Source organism: Prionailurus bengalensis, chromosome B3 (assembly GCF_016509475.1).
Source record: "Prionailurus bengalensis isolate Pbe53 chromosome B3, Fcat_Pben_1.1_paternal_pri, whole genome shotgun sequence".
Lineage (NCBI taxonomy): Eukaryota > Metazoa > Chordata > Mammalia > Carnivora > Felidae > Prionailurus > Prionailurus bengalensis.
Window position 1 is genome coordinate 33901798 of NC_057355.1, and position 18862 is coordinate 33920659.

The 18862-nt window shown below is 39.4% G+C and overlaps 2 protein-coding genes across 12 annotated transcripts in view; one reads left to right on the top strand and one right to left on the bottom strand.

Annotated features, from left to right (window-relative positions):
* Window positions 1–529: 529 nt before the first annotated feature.
* On the bottom strand, window positions 530–15509 carry SENP8 (SUMO peptidase family member, NEDD8 specific). Of its 2 annotated transcripts, XM_043554010.1 has the most exons (3): window positions 15361–15441; window positions 9479–9522; window positions 530–2281 (listed from the first exon to the last, which is right to left on the bottom strand). In XM_043554010.1, exon 3 carries the CDS (start codon window positions 2243–2245, stop codon window positions 1607–1609), a length of 639 nt encoding a protein of 212 aa, XP_043409945.1. In that variant the 5' UTR covers window positions 2246–2281; window positions 9479–9522; window positions 15361–15441; the 3' UTR covers window positions 530–1606. The 2 variants fall into 2 exon arrangements, with proteins under 2 accessions (XP_043409945.1, XP_043409946.1); XM_043554011.1 differs by lacking the exon at window positions 9479–9522 and having other exon boundaries at window positions 15361–15509.
* A 107-nt stretch (window positions 15510–15616) lies between these two features.
* Window positions 15617–18862, top strand: part of MYO9A (myosin IXA) — a 279521-nt gene continuing 276275 nt past the window's right edge. For 3 of the 10 annotated variants that reach the window (XM_043554000.1, XM_043554002.1, XM_043554008.1), the window contains exon 1: window positions 15687–16128. The gene's annotated coding sequence lies outside the window, so the exon portion shown is untranslated. Of the gene's footprint in view, window positions 16129–18862 lie in introns of all 10 variants that reach the window. The other 7 variants (XM_043553998.1, XM_043554007.1, XM_043553999.1 and 4 more) reach the window with 4 other exon arrangements.

Sequence of the window (18862 nt, forward strand, 5' to 3'; positions counted from 1 at the left end):
TTATCTTTATCTACAATCATGGCTTCAGCATTCCATGTCACTTCTCTTACTCCCCTTCCCTCCCTATTTCACCTCTATGGCTGATTGCCAGTTCCTAATCTTTTTTTTTTTTTTTTTTTGCCTGTTCCCATCTTCATTAGGTCTCCTTTTTATCCAAAACATACTGACTTGAAATGGAAACTTTTTCTGTAGCTTTCTCAGACTTTCAGTTTCAACTCATGTTCACTTGGGCCTGCTATGTAACCTGTATTACTTACACTGTGGTTTCCCCCCACTCCCCTGACTAAAAAGAATGGAGTTACTGCCTTTGTGGTTACTGAGTGGTGAGATTATTTTGGGCTATGAGGGCTGGGGGCAAGGTTAGGTTGGGGAGGGAGGTGAAATAAATTTCACAGCTGAAACTAATCTTTGGTTTTTAAGTCTCGTAAGCACTGCGATCTAGTTTTCATTAGGAATAGAATTAATGTGTGTACCCAACATATCGGGTTGTTAATTATTTGAAACAACTCAGAAAAAAACACATCAATGATTTAGGAGGGATAGCATTTCTTTTTATTCTTGGTTCCATATTTTAAAAATTACATCGTCTGCATTTTGAATTAAGTGAAAGGGTTGAGAAAGCTCACTTTATCTGCTTTATAACTGCAAAAAACAAAAACAAAAACAAAAACAAGCCAACTTTCAGTTTGCAAGTTTCAGATATGATAATAGTCCTGAAATCACCATGGTTGAAAACAATTCTGCCAGATTATGGATAAAGAGGAAAGGAAAAACTATGACTATTAGAAAGCAGCAATATTTATTAGAAATAACAGGCAACCTTGGGAAGTTATTGGCTATGAGTTTTAAAACCACAGAACTTTGGATATAAAAGGAAGGAGTGTTGCATGGCTAACAGACAAGGTGAAGAAAAGCTGTTATCAATGCAGAGGAGCAAGTCAACCCATTCACTGAGCAAACTAAAAGGTCCAACAGCCATTTATTTTAATGAAGTTAAAGATTCCCCCTTTCTTAAAACACTCCAGGAATAGAGTGGGGGAAGATGGGCTAACATCATCTTTATCAAATATCTGCAAAGGTTACAAAGATAGCTGGGAAAGCCTCTGCACGGAGAATGGAAGAGGTATCACAGAACTGAATAACTGATTCTTAGAATATTTAGATCTTGAATTAGGTTAGATCTTGACCTGCTTCTAGCCAGTTGATCTCTTTAAATATGCAGGGCTGTGCAATAAGTTTTTGATTCTTCTATAATGTTCTTCTTGCATTCTTCTGGATATGACATACACTTGGTTTCTTTAAAGATCACTGCTTTTCCTTTGAATAAGCCAATGGGAATAAGGGAGACAAAAAGGGAAATAATAAATGTTCAGACAGCGTGGTTTTAAGGTTTTGATGCATAACTTCAAGACATTTTCACAGAGCATATTGCTCTCAAGTTAGGGTTAAAGTGAAACTTTCCATGTGGATAATGCAGAAGATGACATTCTTCCAGGGAAAAATAAGATACCAGGCATCTTCTTTCAGGCACTGAGATTACAGCCATCCAATAGATGGGGATGGGCAGAAAGAGGAGACTTCAACAGCCGCAAATATTCTTTGATAGCTAATTTTTGGCAAGTCTGGCAATGAGATCTTTCCATTCCCCCCTTTTCTTTGTGATGTATGTAGGAGTGAGTAGCTGCAGTAGTGATTCTGGTTGTTGCCTAAAGAAGTTCTGACACAAGGCCTCAGTGTTACATATCACATACATCCCACAGTCATAGCTGTTTTGTTGAGCAGGGGCTCTCTCTTCCACAAAGGCTAGTTTGTCTCCTTTTCTGCCTAAGAAAGCCTCCAGTTTCTCTGCTACCTGCTTTGCATGAACTGAGTTGCTTCTGCTATGGGAATCATAATGAAGAAAGCTATTTTTATCTTGGACATAAACCAACAAACTCCAATGGGTTCCCCCAGCTGCCTCATTGGAATTATCATTGATGGCTAAAAATACAACTCTCTTGTTGGGGAGGTCTAGGGGTTCAAGGAACATGGCAATCTCTGCTTGGTTGCTAGTGCACTTGATGAACTGGGTAACTTCGGGACTGATGAAGCAGACATGGTCAGAGCAGTCATGAAACTGACTGTTGGCAAAGTACTCAAAGGCAAATCCAATAATATGGTCATTGAGCCAGCTTGGAGGATCCAACAGCGAGACATCTGATTGCCGCAGTAGACTGTCCATGTAACTCAAAACTACAGGGTCCATCTTGTCCTGACCAGGGCTGATCAGAAATTCCAGTAGCTGAAGGAGAGGCAGAAGATAATATTTACTGCTGAATATGATACCTTGCTGTAAAATGGGGATCATAAATAGTAGCTACTCTTACAGGTTTTTTTAAAGATTAAATATAATTGTAAAGTTTTTCGCAATAATGCCTGCCTGAGAGTAAACATTCAACAGACTCTAGCTTCTGGATTGTGTGTTAACAATTAGTCAAAATGAAAACTTTGGAAAATTTTCATGCTGAAACAGTAAGCATGAATTTTTATCTTCCTCTTTAAATGCAGAGATTGGTTAAAATTATAACAGACATTTATCAAACTTCCTACCATTAACCCTATATTTGGTCCTTTAATGAATATGCATAATAACAATGGCAAGTTATTTTTACATTAAAGTGAATTTTCAAAGAGTCTGAAGAAAAATGTTGCTTATTAACAAGGGAAATAGTTTCCATTTCAACATTTATTTTTGAGATAAGATAAAAATATTGCTTCCTCATTCCATAATGGAAAGTGACAGTGATTAGAGCTGTAGTTAAAAGGAACTACAGGGGTGCCTGGATGGCTCAGTCGGTTAAGCGTCTAACTTTGGCTCAGGTCATGATCTCATAGTTCATGGGTTTGAGCCCTGCGTCGGACTCTGCACTAAGAGCTCAGAGCCTGGAGCCTGCTTCAGGTTCTGTGTCTCCCTCTCTCTGTCTGTCCTTTCCCTGCTTGTGCTTTCTGTCTCTTTCAAAAATAAATAAATAAACTTGAAAAAAAGATAAATGAAAGAACATTTCAAGAACAGAAAATCATGAGTTTTACAAATGAAAATCATTCCTGATTCTGCTCAGTTTTGAGTATGAGTGATCTAGTTTTCCTCATCCATTTCTCATCTTTAACTTCAAGGGGTAAGATAAAGATTATGTAATGTTTATAAGTTAGAAATTTTTATCATTGAAAGGTAGTTAGGCACAGGAATCAGGAGACCTGGATCTAGCCCTAGTTTTATCACAAAATTTAAATGATTTTGTCTTCGCTTTGTTGTCTGTAAAAAGGGCATATATCTGCTTACATGCCTCAGTGAGTTGCAGAAAGGCCAAATAATTTTACTTGAAGTTATTAAAAGAATATAAAATGTTGTTCCAATAGCATTTATATTATTAATTAAATGGTATTAGTAAGATGATCAGAACATCTACATAGCGCTCCACACCAGTGAAAGCAAATGAAGTTTGGAAGCAAATATTATCTTTTCCAAACAAAAGCATGACTAACTTAGAGTACAGCAACACAAAGTATATGATAAGATTAATATGCTCATGATCACTGAAGGTAAGGTGCTAACAAAGACAAGAAGTCTGATAAATGTGCAAGATAACATAATATTTAAGCCAGAGAGAGTTAACTGCTGTGCATTGACCTGACAGCATTACAACATCACTAAAAATCCAAAGCAATAAACGATCACATGCAGATTGAGAGTATAAAACAAAGCATATTATAATAATATCATTTCTGTGAAAGACTGGGCTAGAATAATCAATTATTTCTAGCCATTAATAATCAATTCTGGCCATCAGACCAGGTATTTTACCATTTGATTACACTACTAAAATAATAAAATTTTGTGGCACAGACATTTTTCTGTAATCAAAAGTCTGAAAAACCTGTAAGAAAAAATAAATATACCCCTCAAGAAAAAAGACCCTAAAGTAAGTGAGGTAATTAAGAAGCACCAAAGATGGTTTTATGTGCATATAGTATATAATAATCTGAACTATTTCAGGAACAATATAGGGCTGTTTATGAGAAATATATGTATATACACATACATATTAATATAAATATATGACATAAGATCGAATGAAAATATCTTAAGATTTTCTTTTCTTTAAAAAAAGGTTTTTTTTAAATGTTTATTTATTTTTGAGAGAGAGACAGAGTGCAAGTGGGGGAGGGGCAGAGAGAGGAGACACAGAATCCAAAGCAGGGTCCAGGCTCTGAGCTGTCAACACACAGCCAAATGCAGGGCTCAAACCCATGAACCATGAGATCATGCCCTGAGCTGAAGTTGGATGTTTAACCGACTGAGCCACCCAGGTGCCCCAAATCTTAAGATTTTCTTTTTTTTTTTTTTTTTCAGGGGGAAGGAAGGGAAGGGGACGCCGGGTGGGGTGGGTTGCTGGTCCCTCAAGGCAGACCCCGGTTTGGCCTCCGTATCCAGACCTGGACGTTGGGGGCGACCAAGCTTTTAAGAGGAGCATTGAGGGTGGGCGGCAGCTGGGTCAGGGTTTGGGAAGGCGAGGTCTGGGGGCTGCAGATACGGAACACCCAGGGGCCAAGGGAAAGAGGGTACTCTAAGATTTTCTTAAGAAAAGAGAATAACTTCAGAAGAGACATAAACTAGAGCCTGGAACAAAGTTTAACGAGGCATAGAGCACATTTGCTATGGGTGGGCCACAAATTTGGCTCTAAGATTTTTGGCAGCTAGCCAGAGACTATAAAGTTAAACATTCACAATGTCCGTAAGGTAAAAACAAAGCAATTGCTCAGGAGAGGTAAAAACATTCTTTGTATTAAGGTTAGGCAGTTTTTTTTTCAAGCAATTTTCATAAAAGACAAGGTGTATCATAATGAATAATGTCCCTCAATATTCTTAGGATAGATGAAGTTGTTTCTTATAACGATCCTTCATATCCAGTCTGATGGCAAATGAATTAACAGCAGTCTAGTAAAAACAAGTCTATGGAGGGTAGGTTCTCAGCTTGCTGCTGCTGTGACTTAAGAGTAAATTAATATGAAAATGGAATGACTGCTTGTGCATCAAGCAAAGCTCCCCCAATCTCTTCCCCCTGCTCTCAATGAATACTATGTAGTGGTGAGTACCAGATTTTACTGTCTGGCAAATACCTGGAGACCTACTCTCTACACTGAAATCAGACCCACATATTAATAGCCAACCCAACTAGGGATAGAAGCCTATAAGGAGAAGAGTTCCTGAAAAGACAGGCATCTCACCTTGGAAGGAGTGACATAAGTGGCCAAGATTTCCTTCAAAATATATAGTTCTTTTTTTTTTTAAGGGCTTAAATTTTTTTTTTAAGGTTTATTATTTATTTTTGAGAGAGACAGAAACAGCACAAGTGGAGGAGGGGCAGAGAGAGAGGGAGACACAGCATCTGAAGCAGGCTCCAGGCTCTGAGGTGTCAGCACAGAGCCCAACACGGGGCTTGAACCCACAAACTGTAAGATCATGACCTGAGCTGAAGTCGGACGCTTAACCGACTGAGCCACCCAGGCACCCTCAGAAAATGGTTTAAGTGTTCTGTTTGATTTTGAAAATATCCAACATCCAGACAATGGGTCAGTCAAGGATCTAGGTCTATTCCACCCAGCATGCTAGCAATAGTTTAACCCCAACAATTCTAAAGCAAATGGAACCAAAGGAGCCTTTGGCCAAAGCATTGTTAGCGAAGAAAAACTCTAAACTTAGCATCTGAAGACTTGAATTTTAGACTCAATTCTGTTACTCATTGGCCGTATGATCATAAATAAACTACTCAATTTCTTTAAGCCTCAGTATCCTCTTCTGTAAAGTGAGAATATTAATACATGACCTTTATCCTGGAGTATTTGTTAATATAAAATGAAGAAAACATTGGTAACTAATATTTTAAAAAATATAAGATAAAGTAGTATTTCCAGACATCTATTGTGTCTCAAGGAAATTTATATCCCAATAACTGATAACTGTGATGTATTTCATTTAACAAATGCTTACTGAGTGTTTCCTTTGTGCTAGGGGTTGAAAATACAGAATGGGAATGAAATAGTCATAGTTCCTACCCTGACTGAGCATAAGCCTATTATGTTATAATGAATACATAGTGAATATACAATTCTTTTTACTCAATAAGCACCTACTGACTAATAGCTGTTGTGGGAGATACCAAGATGTATAAGATGGCTTATAGTCAATAAGATCAGAAACCCACAAGGGGCAGAAATAAAATGTATGGGAATTCAGAAGAGTGAACAATCACCTCTGGCTAAGAAAGGGAAGGAGACTTGAGATCAGGAGAGACTTCCAGGAAAAAGTGGCATAAAAGCTGGCTCTTGAAAGGCATATAGAATTAGATGCATGGAGAAAGGCATTAAGAAGGTAAGAGAGGCAAGGGAAGTGCCCCTAGAGGCTCATTCCAGTCTGGCTGGAATGAAGTAGGAATAGGGGTACAGATGAAGGTCAGAGGAAAATTATTAGAAGCTAAATGGTAACAGACTGAAGTCCAGGTGAAAGAATTTGGAATTTATACTGAGGAAATGGGAATCCATTAATGGCAAGGCTGGTGCTTTAGGAAGTTTAATAATTCAGCCATAGTACATAGGATTAATTGGTAGGGAGAGCAACTGGAGGAAGAGATCAAGTAGATTTTTATTGAAAGTGAAAGTAGGAGGAAATGGCCTAAATCAGGGGAAATGGTAGAAATGGGGAGGCAAGGAGGAAAGGTATTGTAGACAGAGACTCAATAAGTGATTAGAGAACAGTTGGGTGAAAGAGAATCATTAGGAAATTGTCTGTGGGTTTTAGTTAGGGTGACCATAAAGGATGACGATCCCATTACTAATGGGGTGGGGGAAAAGGAGACAGAAGGGGATCCAGCAAAAGAACCAAGAACCATCTAGAACTCTCCTAGGGATATTTCCTTTCTATACAGGGAGCACTGTGCGTGGCACATCTGAGGTACAATAAATATTTGCCAGATGAATGAAACATTTCAAAAAAGGAATCAGAAAATATAGATTCGGGGTAAAAAGAGAAATAAGTCCTCTTAAGACGTTTGCATTGTTTGTAACATCCCCCTTTCTGCTTTGGTTTTGTGTTTTGTCTTTTCTCCTCTTCACTTAATAGTAAACTCCTTCAGAAATAAGAAGACCTATGTACTTGGCCTTGGTGGATGGTAAGGAAGACTGAAGAGTGAACTGGGGAGACAATAACCTCCTCATAGTTCTATTTGTAAAGTTCTACAAAATATATTTTAGTTCTACGTTTTGGGGCTAGGAGGCTTTGGGTCCAGGCTCTACTTTGCCACTTGCCTATCTGTGTGAATCTGGGCAAGTTATTTATTCTCTTTCTGGGCCTCATTTTCCTCATCTGTAAAATGAGGTAATAATAACACCTGCCTCATAGACTGTTACACAAAATAAAAACATGAGTGAAAACACTCAGCATGTCATCTGACATATATAGCGGACTCAAAAAGAGTTGTCTTCCCTGCTCCCTATATTTGGGGTGGTAATAATGGGCTTTAGAGATTTCTTGAAAATAAAGCACATCTGTCTTTTTTATAAGGCCACAAAGTCATCAAAGATAGATTTAGCTAGGGCATGACTCTGCTCTGTGCTTTACCTTTGGCAGAAGAAGGGTGAATGCTAACTCCAGAGAAAATTGTTCTCTCGACCTGAGTGGAGCAACGATGTTAATTGTGTATTGTCAGTATACACAAACCCTGCAGTAACAGTTTATAACATCTTCCAACTTCTGTAGCTAAATGAAGTTAATATTGAAATCATAGTATAGAACAATTCCTAAACGAAGGCTTAATTTTAGCAAAAGGAAGAGACTACTTTTTCATCTTAATCGTGAAATCCTTAAAATGTATATTACTGGAATATTTGTTGTAAAAAACAACAAGGTAATTACATAAAAGGTAATAAAAACTACCTTAAAGGGAAAATTTACAATTCAATGGAAGCCAATCTGATACAAGTAAGGGAAGAAGCTGCTGGTTCAGTAGAAAACCAATAGGTTGGGAGTCAGTTTCAATGAACTGTGTTTTAAAAGAGTGCTGTCCAATAGTACTTTTGATGATAATGGAAATGTTCCTTATTGGCAATGTCCAATACAGTAGTCACTTGCTGCATGTGGCTACTGAGCCCTTGAAATGTGGCCCATAAAACTGTGGAACTGAACATTTAATTTTTAATTAATTTAAACTTAAATTTAAATATCTACATGTGGCTATTGGCTACTATTTTGGACAGTACACTTCCACAGATTTCAAAGATATTTCTTGAAGAAAAAAAATAAGATTATATGGTTAAATAAGTTAGGGAAATGCTTCATCCTAAAAGTCCTCATTGGAGGCTCATAATGCACACAATCATATTAGAGACTAGAAGTTTTGTAATAAGGAAATGTAACTTTTCTTGGTCTTATTTTTTCCCCCAAACTCATTTGACCACGAGACACTTTTTTTTTCCTTTTAAACAGAATATCTATTAACACCTTATTGGCTGTGCAGCGAAGTTTGGGACGTGCTTGCTGAGTTACTTAATAAATGGCAGTGAGGCAACATGTTAATCATTTGATAAAAAAAAAAAAGAAGTTAGATCTCCGCCTCATACCTTATATGAACTCATATTTTAAGTGTAATAACATTTAAATGTTAAGAAACAAAAATATTAGAAGAAAATGAAGCTTAATACACTTACGTGGCCAATAAATGCATGAAAAGACACTCAACCCTTTACTAGTAATCAAAGGAAATCAAGTTAAAGCAAGATTTAATTTTTTACCTATCAAATTAGCAAAGATGAGGAAAACAGGTAATAACTAGCATTGCTGAGAGACCATGGGAAAAACAATCATTCTCATTGTTGACAGGAGTATATAAACATATGCAAGCTTTTTGAAGGGTAATTTGCCATTATATTTTAATTCTTAAGAAATGTCTATGTGAAGGTATGACACTTTCAGAAATTTATCTTAAGGGAAATATTAAGGATGTGTGCAAAAATTTATGAAGGATGTTCATCACAGCAATATTTATAAAAGAACTACTGAAACAATCTGAAAGTTCAAAAGAGGACTGATGAATTTTAAATAATAGATTTTCATACAATGAAATATTTTCAGTCATTAAAAAATAAAGTTGTAGATACCAATGTATTGACATGGAAATATGTTTATGATATGCTACGAAAAGGAAGTTTATATAAAAATTTATACAAGAAAATATACACGAAAAAAATCAAGAATAATAGCCAAAGTTTAAATATAGTTTTAAAAAGAGAATTATTAATGCTTCTTAACACTTTTTTCCTTCTACCTTTTAATACTGTTTGCTTTATATTTTTCCCCTTTCTTTTTATAATAAGCATATAATCAATAAATACAGCTATTTCCATTCAGGAAAAAAAAGGATATACCATCTCCCACTCTTACACTGACCTAAAATATGTCTATTCTTTCAACTCACTGGTCTCTAATGTCCTCTGGAAAGAAAAGAAAAAACAAAACAGAGAAAGTCTAATATCTCTTCTATAAATATTCAAACACAAAGATGTAAAATTAATCTATTTACTAAAATTAGATTATGTCCAACTTCTAATGTATGATTCCATTTTCAATTTCACAAAAAGAATCAAATCCAAAGACCAAATGTGCTTTTCATGGCAGCATAAGCAGAAATATTTTCAGGAAGGAAGTTCAAACTTTTTTTTTGGTTTCAATTTCCCCCTATTAAACGTTTTCTTTTAATGCTAGCCTAAACCTAAATATATGTATAAAGTAGAATGTAAAAATTACCATCAAGATTTACATATCCCTCTTGAGGGCAGAAATTATTAGATTTTATGCATCCCTGTTTCTTTAGTGCTTGACAAACTGGAGAAAATTTAATAAATGTTTCTCCTGAATAAAATATAGAAGTAAAATACATTTTGAAAAACTCCTAAAAACACAAAATTGTTATAAACAGGAAGATTTCTCAATTGTATAAATTATTTATAAATTGAACAATATTCCTCTTGACATCAATATTTTACAAATAGAGGAATTCAGCTCTCAAAGTAGAAAAACTACTTGGTATGATGATGATGCCTGTTAACTCTCCTACCAGAATACTTAACTTTAAAGTATTTTAAGTATAAATTCCATTTGGTCCTGCCTTGGGCCAGGAAGATAAACTAGAAGACTTTCTAGAATTTCTTCTAGCACCAAGGTTCTCTATTTACTGTTCTGTTACTAGGCATGGCTATCAATGGCTAAGATGTCATTGACCATGAAAATAATTTTATTTTCAGTCTACTGTTTCTAACTCAAAGGTTCCAATTCTAATTGTACTACAATTTTTTTCCTTACTATAAACTTGATGTAAACACCAGCCTTTCCTTAAGCTGTGTTTTGCTTAAAATCTTCCGAGAAATGACTTTGTACAAATGCAAAATTTGAAATACCTGGGGTTGTAAAGACAGTGTGTAGGGAGGCCAAGAGGTTCAATGAGGGGTTTGAGTAAGATAACATTTTGTGAAGGAGTGGACAGAATTTTATCATACGTATTACGTATAAACAAATTAAAGCTAATAAGGTGTGATCAAGCTGAAGTTACGATCTGCCTGATTTCATAAATAACCACAGTGTTCAGCACACATTAGCTATATGCAGACACAGTTTGAAAGAGTATGAAAAACTCATCAAGTTTTAATCTTATTTGTCCTGTAGATTTCAAAGCCTGGTATTTTTTTTCATAGATAGTTAAGAGGTAAATTGTTATTACAAACTCCTAATTAATGAGTTTCAAAAATGTGCTTGGCACATAGTAGGGGCTCAATGAAAGTTTTTAAAAGTTTTTTTATATATTGCTCAGAGACAGAGCAAGTGGGGGAGGGGCAGAGAGCGAGAGAAAGAATCCCAAGCAGGCTCCACAACTGCTAGTGCAGAGCCTGACTTGGGGCTGGAACCCACGAGGCTGAGAGATCATGACCTGAGCTGAAACCAAGAGTCAGCTTGGTTAACTGACTGAGCCACTCAGGGGTTCAATAAATAATGAATGAATGAAAAAAATAATGAATTTATGTTTTAGTGTATTGTGCTGATAGGAAAGCAGGATCTGAAGGGATCCAATAACATAGAGAATTTTCTGTCTTAGCAATTTGTCTTTAAATGTTAATTAATACAAAATATTTGTGAACTACCTAACCAAATTTTAATTATATGCTATTAAGTAGGGCTAAACATTTCCAGCAACTATTTATTTTAGCTGCTAATGTAAAGTACCAAGTTGCTACAACAAATAGTAGTGAGAAAATTAGAGCCAACTAAGGTCAGAAATCTCCAAGCCATTGCTTTGATGGAGGACTTGAACCTACCACTCTACTATGAGAGAGTATTTATTTACTCACTGGCCATAAGGGAAGGAAGTCCTCAAGTTTTTTAACCTGTAATCTAGACGCTCGAAAATAATAATTGTAAATGGGACAATTTTTTTCAGTATCAGGACTGTGTTTGGTGCTTTCATAACAGATAAAGGTGTGGAAGGGGTAGTAGTCACTTAATCAGAAGCCAGAGAAAGGAAATTTCAGAGATCTTTTGTAATAAAAATTCTTAAAAAGCTTCAAAAATTTCCAGTATTCTTTCTGCTTTCAGATAGACCTGTTTCCTGGTTCCCCTAAAAAGGAGACAGACAGATGAACCTTAGCCTCTACATAAACTTGATTTTCAGCCTGTTAAACCATATCACTGTCCAAATGTTCTCCAAAAGTTAGACGGACAAGATCAATATAGCTAGTCATGCTGAAGAAAGTAGTCTCTCAGAGAATCTGGTTCAGAAAGTTAACTTCACATTACTTATTTGGATTAGTAATATTTGGACCCCATAATTAATTTTTTGAATATATTTAAAAAAGCACACAAGTTGGGAACTAGCTGGAATCTGGGCAGTAAATTTCACATAGTTTGGTATTGATCAATTTCTAATGAGACAGGTTATCTGGGCTTCAAGGACTTCCTTCTTGTTTGCTAATGCATTTTACTCATCCAAGAGGTTTAAGGGATTGACAAGGAGAGAGAAATCTTGACCTTAAAAAGTCAGAAACGTAGGATTTAACACGTGTAGATGGAATTTAACTAAGAAAGGCCTTAGCAACACCTGGGAACCTATATATGTGGTAAAGCCACTGCCTATCAAAAGTACTAACATTATCACTTATAATACAAAAGAATGGGCTGGCCTCTTGACATGTAAAATGCTAATGGACCTCCACACTGGTAAGCACATCTCTGTAGAAAGGTATGTAATTTAGTTCAATCTATGTTTCTTTAGACTGGTCAGTCACACCGGGGAAACAAAGTAACTTAACAGACCCTTTAGAGATCACTTTATAGTAAAATTTAGTTAAAGATTATTTATTGGTCTAGTCTCTTCATTCCTATCTTCTGACAATCCAACCTACACATTACTTCTAGATTAATTTTTCAAACAGAACTCTAATAATTACATTATTCTACTCCAAAGATTTTAACATCTCTCCATTATCTACCAAATTAAGTTCAAATTACATCTTGACATTCAATGGTTTCCACAAAAAGAGCCCCAGCCTATCTTTCCCAATTTATTTCCTAGTACTGCTCCTACATACGTAGGCACAAGTACAGTACTCTCGCAGGCCCAAATTATTAGGCAACAGTGGATTAATTAGTACTGGTTGCTGCCCCTACCGTATAAGAGGAGAAGAAAATAGCCAGTTCTCTACTTCCACAGAGAGGCTGGGAAGTGAAAACTACTCTAGTATTTTTCTGAAACAGAGAAGGGATCTATCATGCTCTTGTTTAAAAAAAAACTATTACAGTCAGCTTTTTATAAATCTAGGGTCCATGGGCCAGGATGCAGCTAGAATTAGGGTTCCATGAACTTGGACTGGGAAAAAAATTGCATTCTGGATTTTTAATAATCTCTAGCTGAAATTTAGCATTTTCTTCAATAAGTATAGGCAATAATCCACAGCAGTATTAGCAGTCCCTATGTCTTTGTCACCAATAGAAATATGGTATTTTAATATCACATTGAAGTTACTACGAGTATCTCAAAATATAATTTATATACATCACTATTTTGAAATTACATAATTAGGCCTGCTGCCAGATATTATTTAATGCATAAAGAAGCACATATGTAACTACATCATACAGTTGTCTGAATATTTTAAAACTTCCAATAAAATTGATTTTATTTCTATGCATTTTATTTTATATATTTAAAAATATTATTCTGAGATAGGGTTCATAGGCCAGGCTGCCAAAGAAGTCTGTGGTGTAAAAAAGGTTATTTTATCTTTGTTTTTTATACCTATTAATTACTTATAGATTATCTAAACACTTTAGCATGGAATTCAAGGCTCTTCATAATCTATTCACACCCACTTTATCGCCTTTATCTCTGCCCCACCCCTACTCTCCATATTAAGCCCTAGTCATACCAGACAACAGTAACTGTCTTTTATCTGGAGGCAGATAGACTGGTTTTTGAATTAGCCCTAGTTAATAGTCAGTAGCCTTGCACTCACTGGCTTTGGCATTGCCTTATACAGACCTCTCTGCTTGCCAAGTGAATTATTCTTTTTAATGGTTTGTTTTCCCTAATACTATGAGGTCTTAATAGGGCTATATCTTTAAAAATTTTTAATTTTTTTTTCTTTTTGAGACAGAGAGAGACAGAGCATGAGCAGGGGAGGGGCAGAGAGAGGGAGACACAGAATCCGGAGCAGGCTCCAGGCTCCGAGCTGTCAGCACAGAGCCCGATGCGGGGGTCAAACTCACAAACCGTGAGATCATGACCTGAGCCGAAGTCAGACACCCAACCGACTGAGCCACCCAGGTGCCCCTGAATAGGGCTATATCTTAACTATCTTTATATCTTATTCCTTAAATGATTGATGAAATGAATAATAAAAGATTCTAAATTGGCAAGGCACTGTATGCAGTAATTTCCAGGGGAGTAAAGTTAGTCTTTGAATCTCAAATTGACTTAGCACTGATCTTTTTTGAGGACATAAATAAAGATACCCTTGATTCAGCCCTAAGGTTGGATCCCCAGCTGATAAATGCTGGATGGTAGGGAAAGGGAGAGTAAAGAGAGCCCTAACTGAGGTGGACTTCATTTTACATCCTCAGATTGAGGGATGTAACTGTGTTGAAGGGAAAGGCAAAAATGACACTTTTTTCCCATTTCCCAGAGTGGTTACCCAAAACTTCCATCACTCTGCTCAAGCTTCTCATTCCAGCCCCAACTCTTTCATCAAATAACTCCCACCTTAATGTTACAGAGCCAACACCATCAACTTCCTGCCCCTCCTTACTTTCCCATCCTTTATTGGTTCTCAACCGTCAGCGTTAGTCACCTCAGAAACTTTTTTTTTTTAAAACACTGATGGCCTGGGCCCTAGTCCCGGTTTATTCAATTGGTCTTGGGTGGAGCAACAGCATTTTTTTTTTTTTTTAACTTCTCAGGTTATTCTAACATGCATACAAGGTTGAGTTCCACTAGTGCTCCTGAAGCTATCAATCAGCCACCCTTATCCATGAATTGTCCACTTCGGGTTCCACGGTGGACCACTTCTATGCCTAAGTCTCCCATCTTTAAAGAAAACATTCTTGCGGCCCACATTCTCGCCCCTTAACTCTCTCACAATCTTAACTATGATGCTTCTTTAAAGGGTAATCTACACCTATCGCTTCCGCCAGCTATATTCTATTCCTCTTTTTACTCTTAACAGCCAATACTATGATTGGCTTTTGTGCCCGTCATTCTCTCTGCTTGTCTCATGTTTCTCTGACCAGTTACTGCTCACTGGCCTTTTAACACAAGAGTGGCCAAAAGGTCACCTTGGAAAAGGTTTCCCCAAGTCGTTCCACACAAGCAGGGGCCCCTCTTCTATGCTCAAAGAGGACCCTGTGCCTTTTTTTTTTTTTTTCTTATAATTTTACTTTATTACCACTGCGGATTCTCTCAAAGTCTCCCATGTAACACAGCACTTCAGAAAGCTGAAACGGTTTCATATGCTTCTGACTTCCTGGAGTCGAAAGCACCAGAAAGCACTCAGTGAAAAGTCTGAGGAATGAATGGAAAGCGAGACTAGGAAAAGGAGGTCGGGGGCGGGGAAATGCGAGGGGAGAGGGCGTGTGTGTGGGAAGGGGCGGGGGCTAGGAGGGGCGGCGCTGAGAATCCTGCGCCAGAACTGGGGAGGGGGCAACACGTTAAGTCGGCTAGGGCCGCAAAGCAGCTCCCCGACGGGACACACCGCCTTACCAACCAAAGTGGGGAGGCGGCTTCTTACCTGCCTCGGGCCTCACCACCCCAACCAGCCTTCAGGCACCTCAGTATTGGCCGGAAAGCGAGAGCTACAGTCGTAAACTCAGAGTTTTCTACCCCAACCTTGCGACATTCCTCTCTAGTGGAGTGAGAATCTGAGGCAGCGTTCCGAGCTCTGCCGTAAGGTGAGGAAGAAAAGTTTGGGCGGGGCCGCCTGGGGCGGACGAATGGGGCGTGCCCGCGCAAGCGCCAGCCGTTCTCTCCGGCGGCGTCACGTGCGGGGGCAGGGCCGGCAGGCTGCCCGGCTCCGGTAGGGGGCGTGGGAGGTAAGTGCGCGCGCGCCTGCTCGTCTGCAGCCGAGGAGTCGCTCGGGGCGGGGCCGCGTGCGCGGGGTCGGGGGCGCGCGGGCCTGAGCGGACGAGGGACGCGGCGGCGGTTGGCGGTGGCTGCTGAGGGTACCGCAAGGACTGTGAGAGGCGGCGGAGGAGGCACCCGCGGCACCGGCAGAGGCGGCGACAGCGGCTGAGGCGACGGTCCAACGCGTGCTCTCTGGGCGGGGTGCGGCGGGGGATGTGCCCTCGCGGGCCGGGCGGAGTCTCTCTGACAGGGCGGGGGATGCGCGGCGGCCGCTCTCCCGGACCCTGAGGCAGCTGGGCCCACCCTCCTGGAACCGTTTGACTCTTGGTGGCCTCAGCCTCTGCGGTCTCCGGCGCCCTGACCCTGGGGCCGCGGGTAGGAGGTGGCGTTTCCCGAAGAGGAGGGGGCTGCAGTGGCCACCGCGGCGGAGCCCGAGGTAAGACCCGCCCAAGCCGCCCAGAGGCCCTGCCGCCCGGCCCGGCCCACGTCTCGGTCTCGCTCTTTGGCTCCTTTGGGGCAGCCCCGCCCCAGCGGAGACGCCCCGTGAGCGGGTCTGCCTAGGAGCCTCCCAGACACCAGATCGCTGCGCTGGGTCCCCGGTAGACCCCACCCATCGTATCTTCCATTGGTCAGACACCACTCCGGCCCGCCAGCTCCCGGACGGTTCTGTCACGGCCCCCATCCCCAGCACAGCCCGTTAGAACCCCCTTCGGACTCTCTTAGGACTCCTCGTGGAGCCTCCAGACTCCGTTACGGCCTCCCGTAAGCTGACCCGGTCACAGTTCCTCTGACACCCAGGCGCGGCCGCCCCCTAACCCAGAGCGACCTTGCAGCCCACCCCCTGCCTGCGGACCCCTCCCAGCTCGCTTCCCGTCAACCCTACCCTCCTCGCCTTGCGGATAGTCTGTTCTTGATGCTCTCTCCTCCTAGTGGATCTGGTGTCAGCCCTTCTGTAGACACCATCAGACAGCAGCCTCTCCCCCAGCCCTCTCAGGCAGACCTTGTTATCTTTCTCTTTTCTTTGGTTGGAAGAGTTTTGCCTTTAAATCCTGGAGGGGCGTTTGCTTAACCTAGTGTACTCCCTACCCCCCCCCCCCCCCAGTGGGACCTAAGGGGACTAACTGACACCCAAAGGAGGGAGGGGACAGGGAAGAGTGCGGGCCCAGGGCAGGGGTGTGTGTGCTAATATAAGGTCATACATCCTGCTTCTCATCTCGTCTCTTCTGTAGAACGTGTGAGGTAGTCCAGTTTGACATTTAGGGACCTCTATAAGAATTAAATCACATTACATTAAGGGATGTGACTGTGTCTCCATGTAGTATCATTTGCTTCCCTTTCTGGAAGATTTTTACACATTTTTTTGTTTTGTTTTTGAGTGACACAAGGCGATTGTTTTTTTTTTTTTTTTTAACGTGTTTTTTGAATTTTCCGGAAAAATAAGACTTGTGGCTTTCCTTAATCCCTGAAGATTTTAATGTCAATTTAGTAGTAAATTTCTGCTACCTGGTGCTGCTCCTTTTCCAAGGAGCAAGTACAGTTATCATGCAGTGTTGACTGATGTCATTACCAACAGCCTTCTCAGCAGTAGTGAAATAGTGAATAAAATCTTGTTTGTGGAAGTTGAACTCCTGAGTTGTCAAGAAGGAAACGTAATGATGCACTAAGTGATCAGTACCTAGGGATGAAGTATATAGTGAGGTTTTTGTAGTTAGTACTTTAAAATTTTTTCTTTTGTGTGAAACTGAAGCGGGAGAAAATCATATTAAAATTACAGGTAATAACTAGACATAGTATACAAGTCAAAAGGTTCTAAAGAGTATGCAGCAAAAAGTTTCTCTTCCCCCTTTATCCTCCAACCACCTGTTTTTACTTTTTAGAGGCAACTATTTCCGTCTTTATGTGGGTCCTTCCTGTGATTTTTAAATTTATATTCTCAAATATATTCTTAAAATGCACCACAAATGCTTGCAATACTATACACTCTATACCTCCCCTCACTGCCCCTCACTTGATAGTAGAGCCTAGAGCTCATTCAATTAGAGTACATATGGACATGCCACATTCATGGGCTGTATAGTATTCTCTTTTTATGATCTTGACATTATTTTTAGTCTTTGCTTTTACAAACGGTCTCATTTGCTTTTCTTTTAGTGTATCAGCTGTTACATGTATGTTGTAAATAATTATCAGGATTTAAAAAAATTTCCTGATGATTCTTTTGTATTGAACCTACAAAAAAGGGTATAACTAAAGTTCTCATTGAACCTCCGAGCTTTCACGGAGTGATTCATTAGCTTTGATGGTGATTACAATATTTATCAAATAAGTTATTGAAGGGTATAAAGTCGGGGACTGAAATGATCAGATTTGCATTTTTAAAAGGTCACTGGCTGCAGTGAGGAGGGTGGATTAAAGGGTAGTCTAAGGCTAAGGGCAGGAATATTAGGCAAATGATGATAGGGAGTCTGGATTTGGGTATTGGGAGTAGAGAGGACTTGGTGATTTCATTGGATTTGGAATTAGGGAGAAGGTTCATAGAAGATTTAGGTTTCTAGCTTTTGCCTTTCACTGAAGTGGGAATTGATAGAAGGGAGGAATGGGATTTTTATTTTTGTCAAAAAAGAATTTGTGACAGGTTGGATTTGGGTGATTATATTTCTGTCAGATACTGACGGCCAGGAGGCAGCTGGATTTGTGTCTTAAGCTCATTATCAAATTCTGGATTGATAGTAATAGATTTGGGGGCAAAAGGTATAAATGAGAGGAGAAAAGATTATAGGACAGAAATCCAACATTTACATACAGATAGAAATTGAATGTCTAAAGCTAGTAAAGTAAGTGATTAATTTTTTTTAAGTTTGTTTATTTTGAGAGAGAGAGCCCACAAGCAAGGGAGTGGCAGAGAGAGAGAGAGAGAGAGAGAGAGAGAGAGGGTGACATAGAATCTGAAGCAGGCTCCAGGCTCTGAGCTGTTAGCATAGAGCCAGATGCTGGACCCGGCTTGAACTCACGAACTGTGTGAGATCGTGACCTGAGCCAAAGTCAGATGCTTAACTGACTTGAGCCACCCAGGTGCCCCAAGTGATTAAGTTCTTTAAAAAATCTTATTATGGTTTACGTATCAATAGTGAGGTTCACGGTCTAATGTGATTTAATAGTTTTTTCCCTTA

Bases quoted from the DNA above. Each gene is read 5' to 3' on its own strand.
- SENP8 (XM_043554011.1), bottom strand. From the start codon at position 2,245: ATGGACCCTGTAGTTTTGAGTTACATGGACAGTCTACTGCGGCAATCA.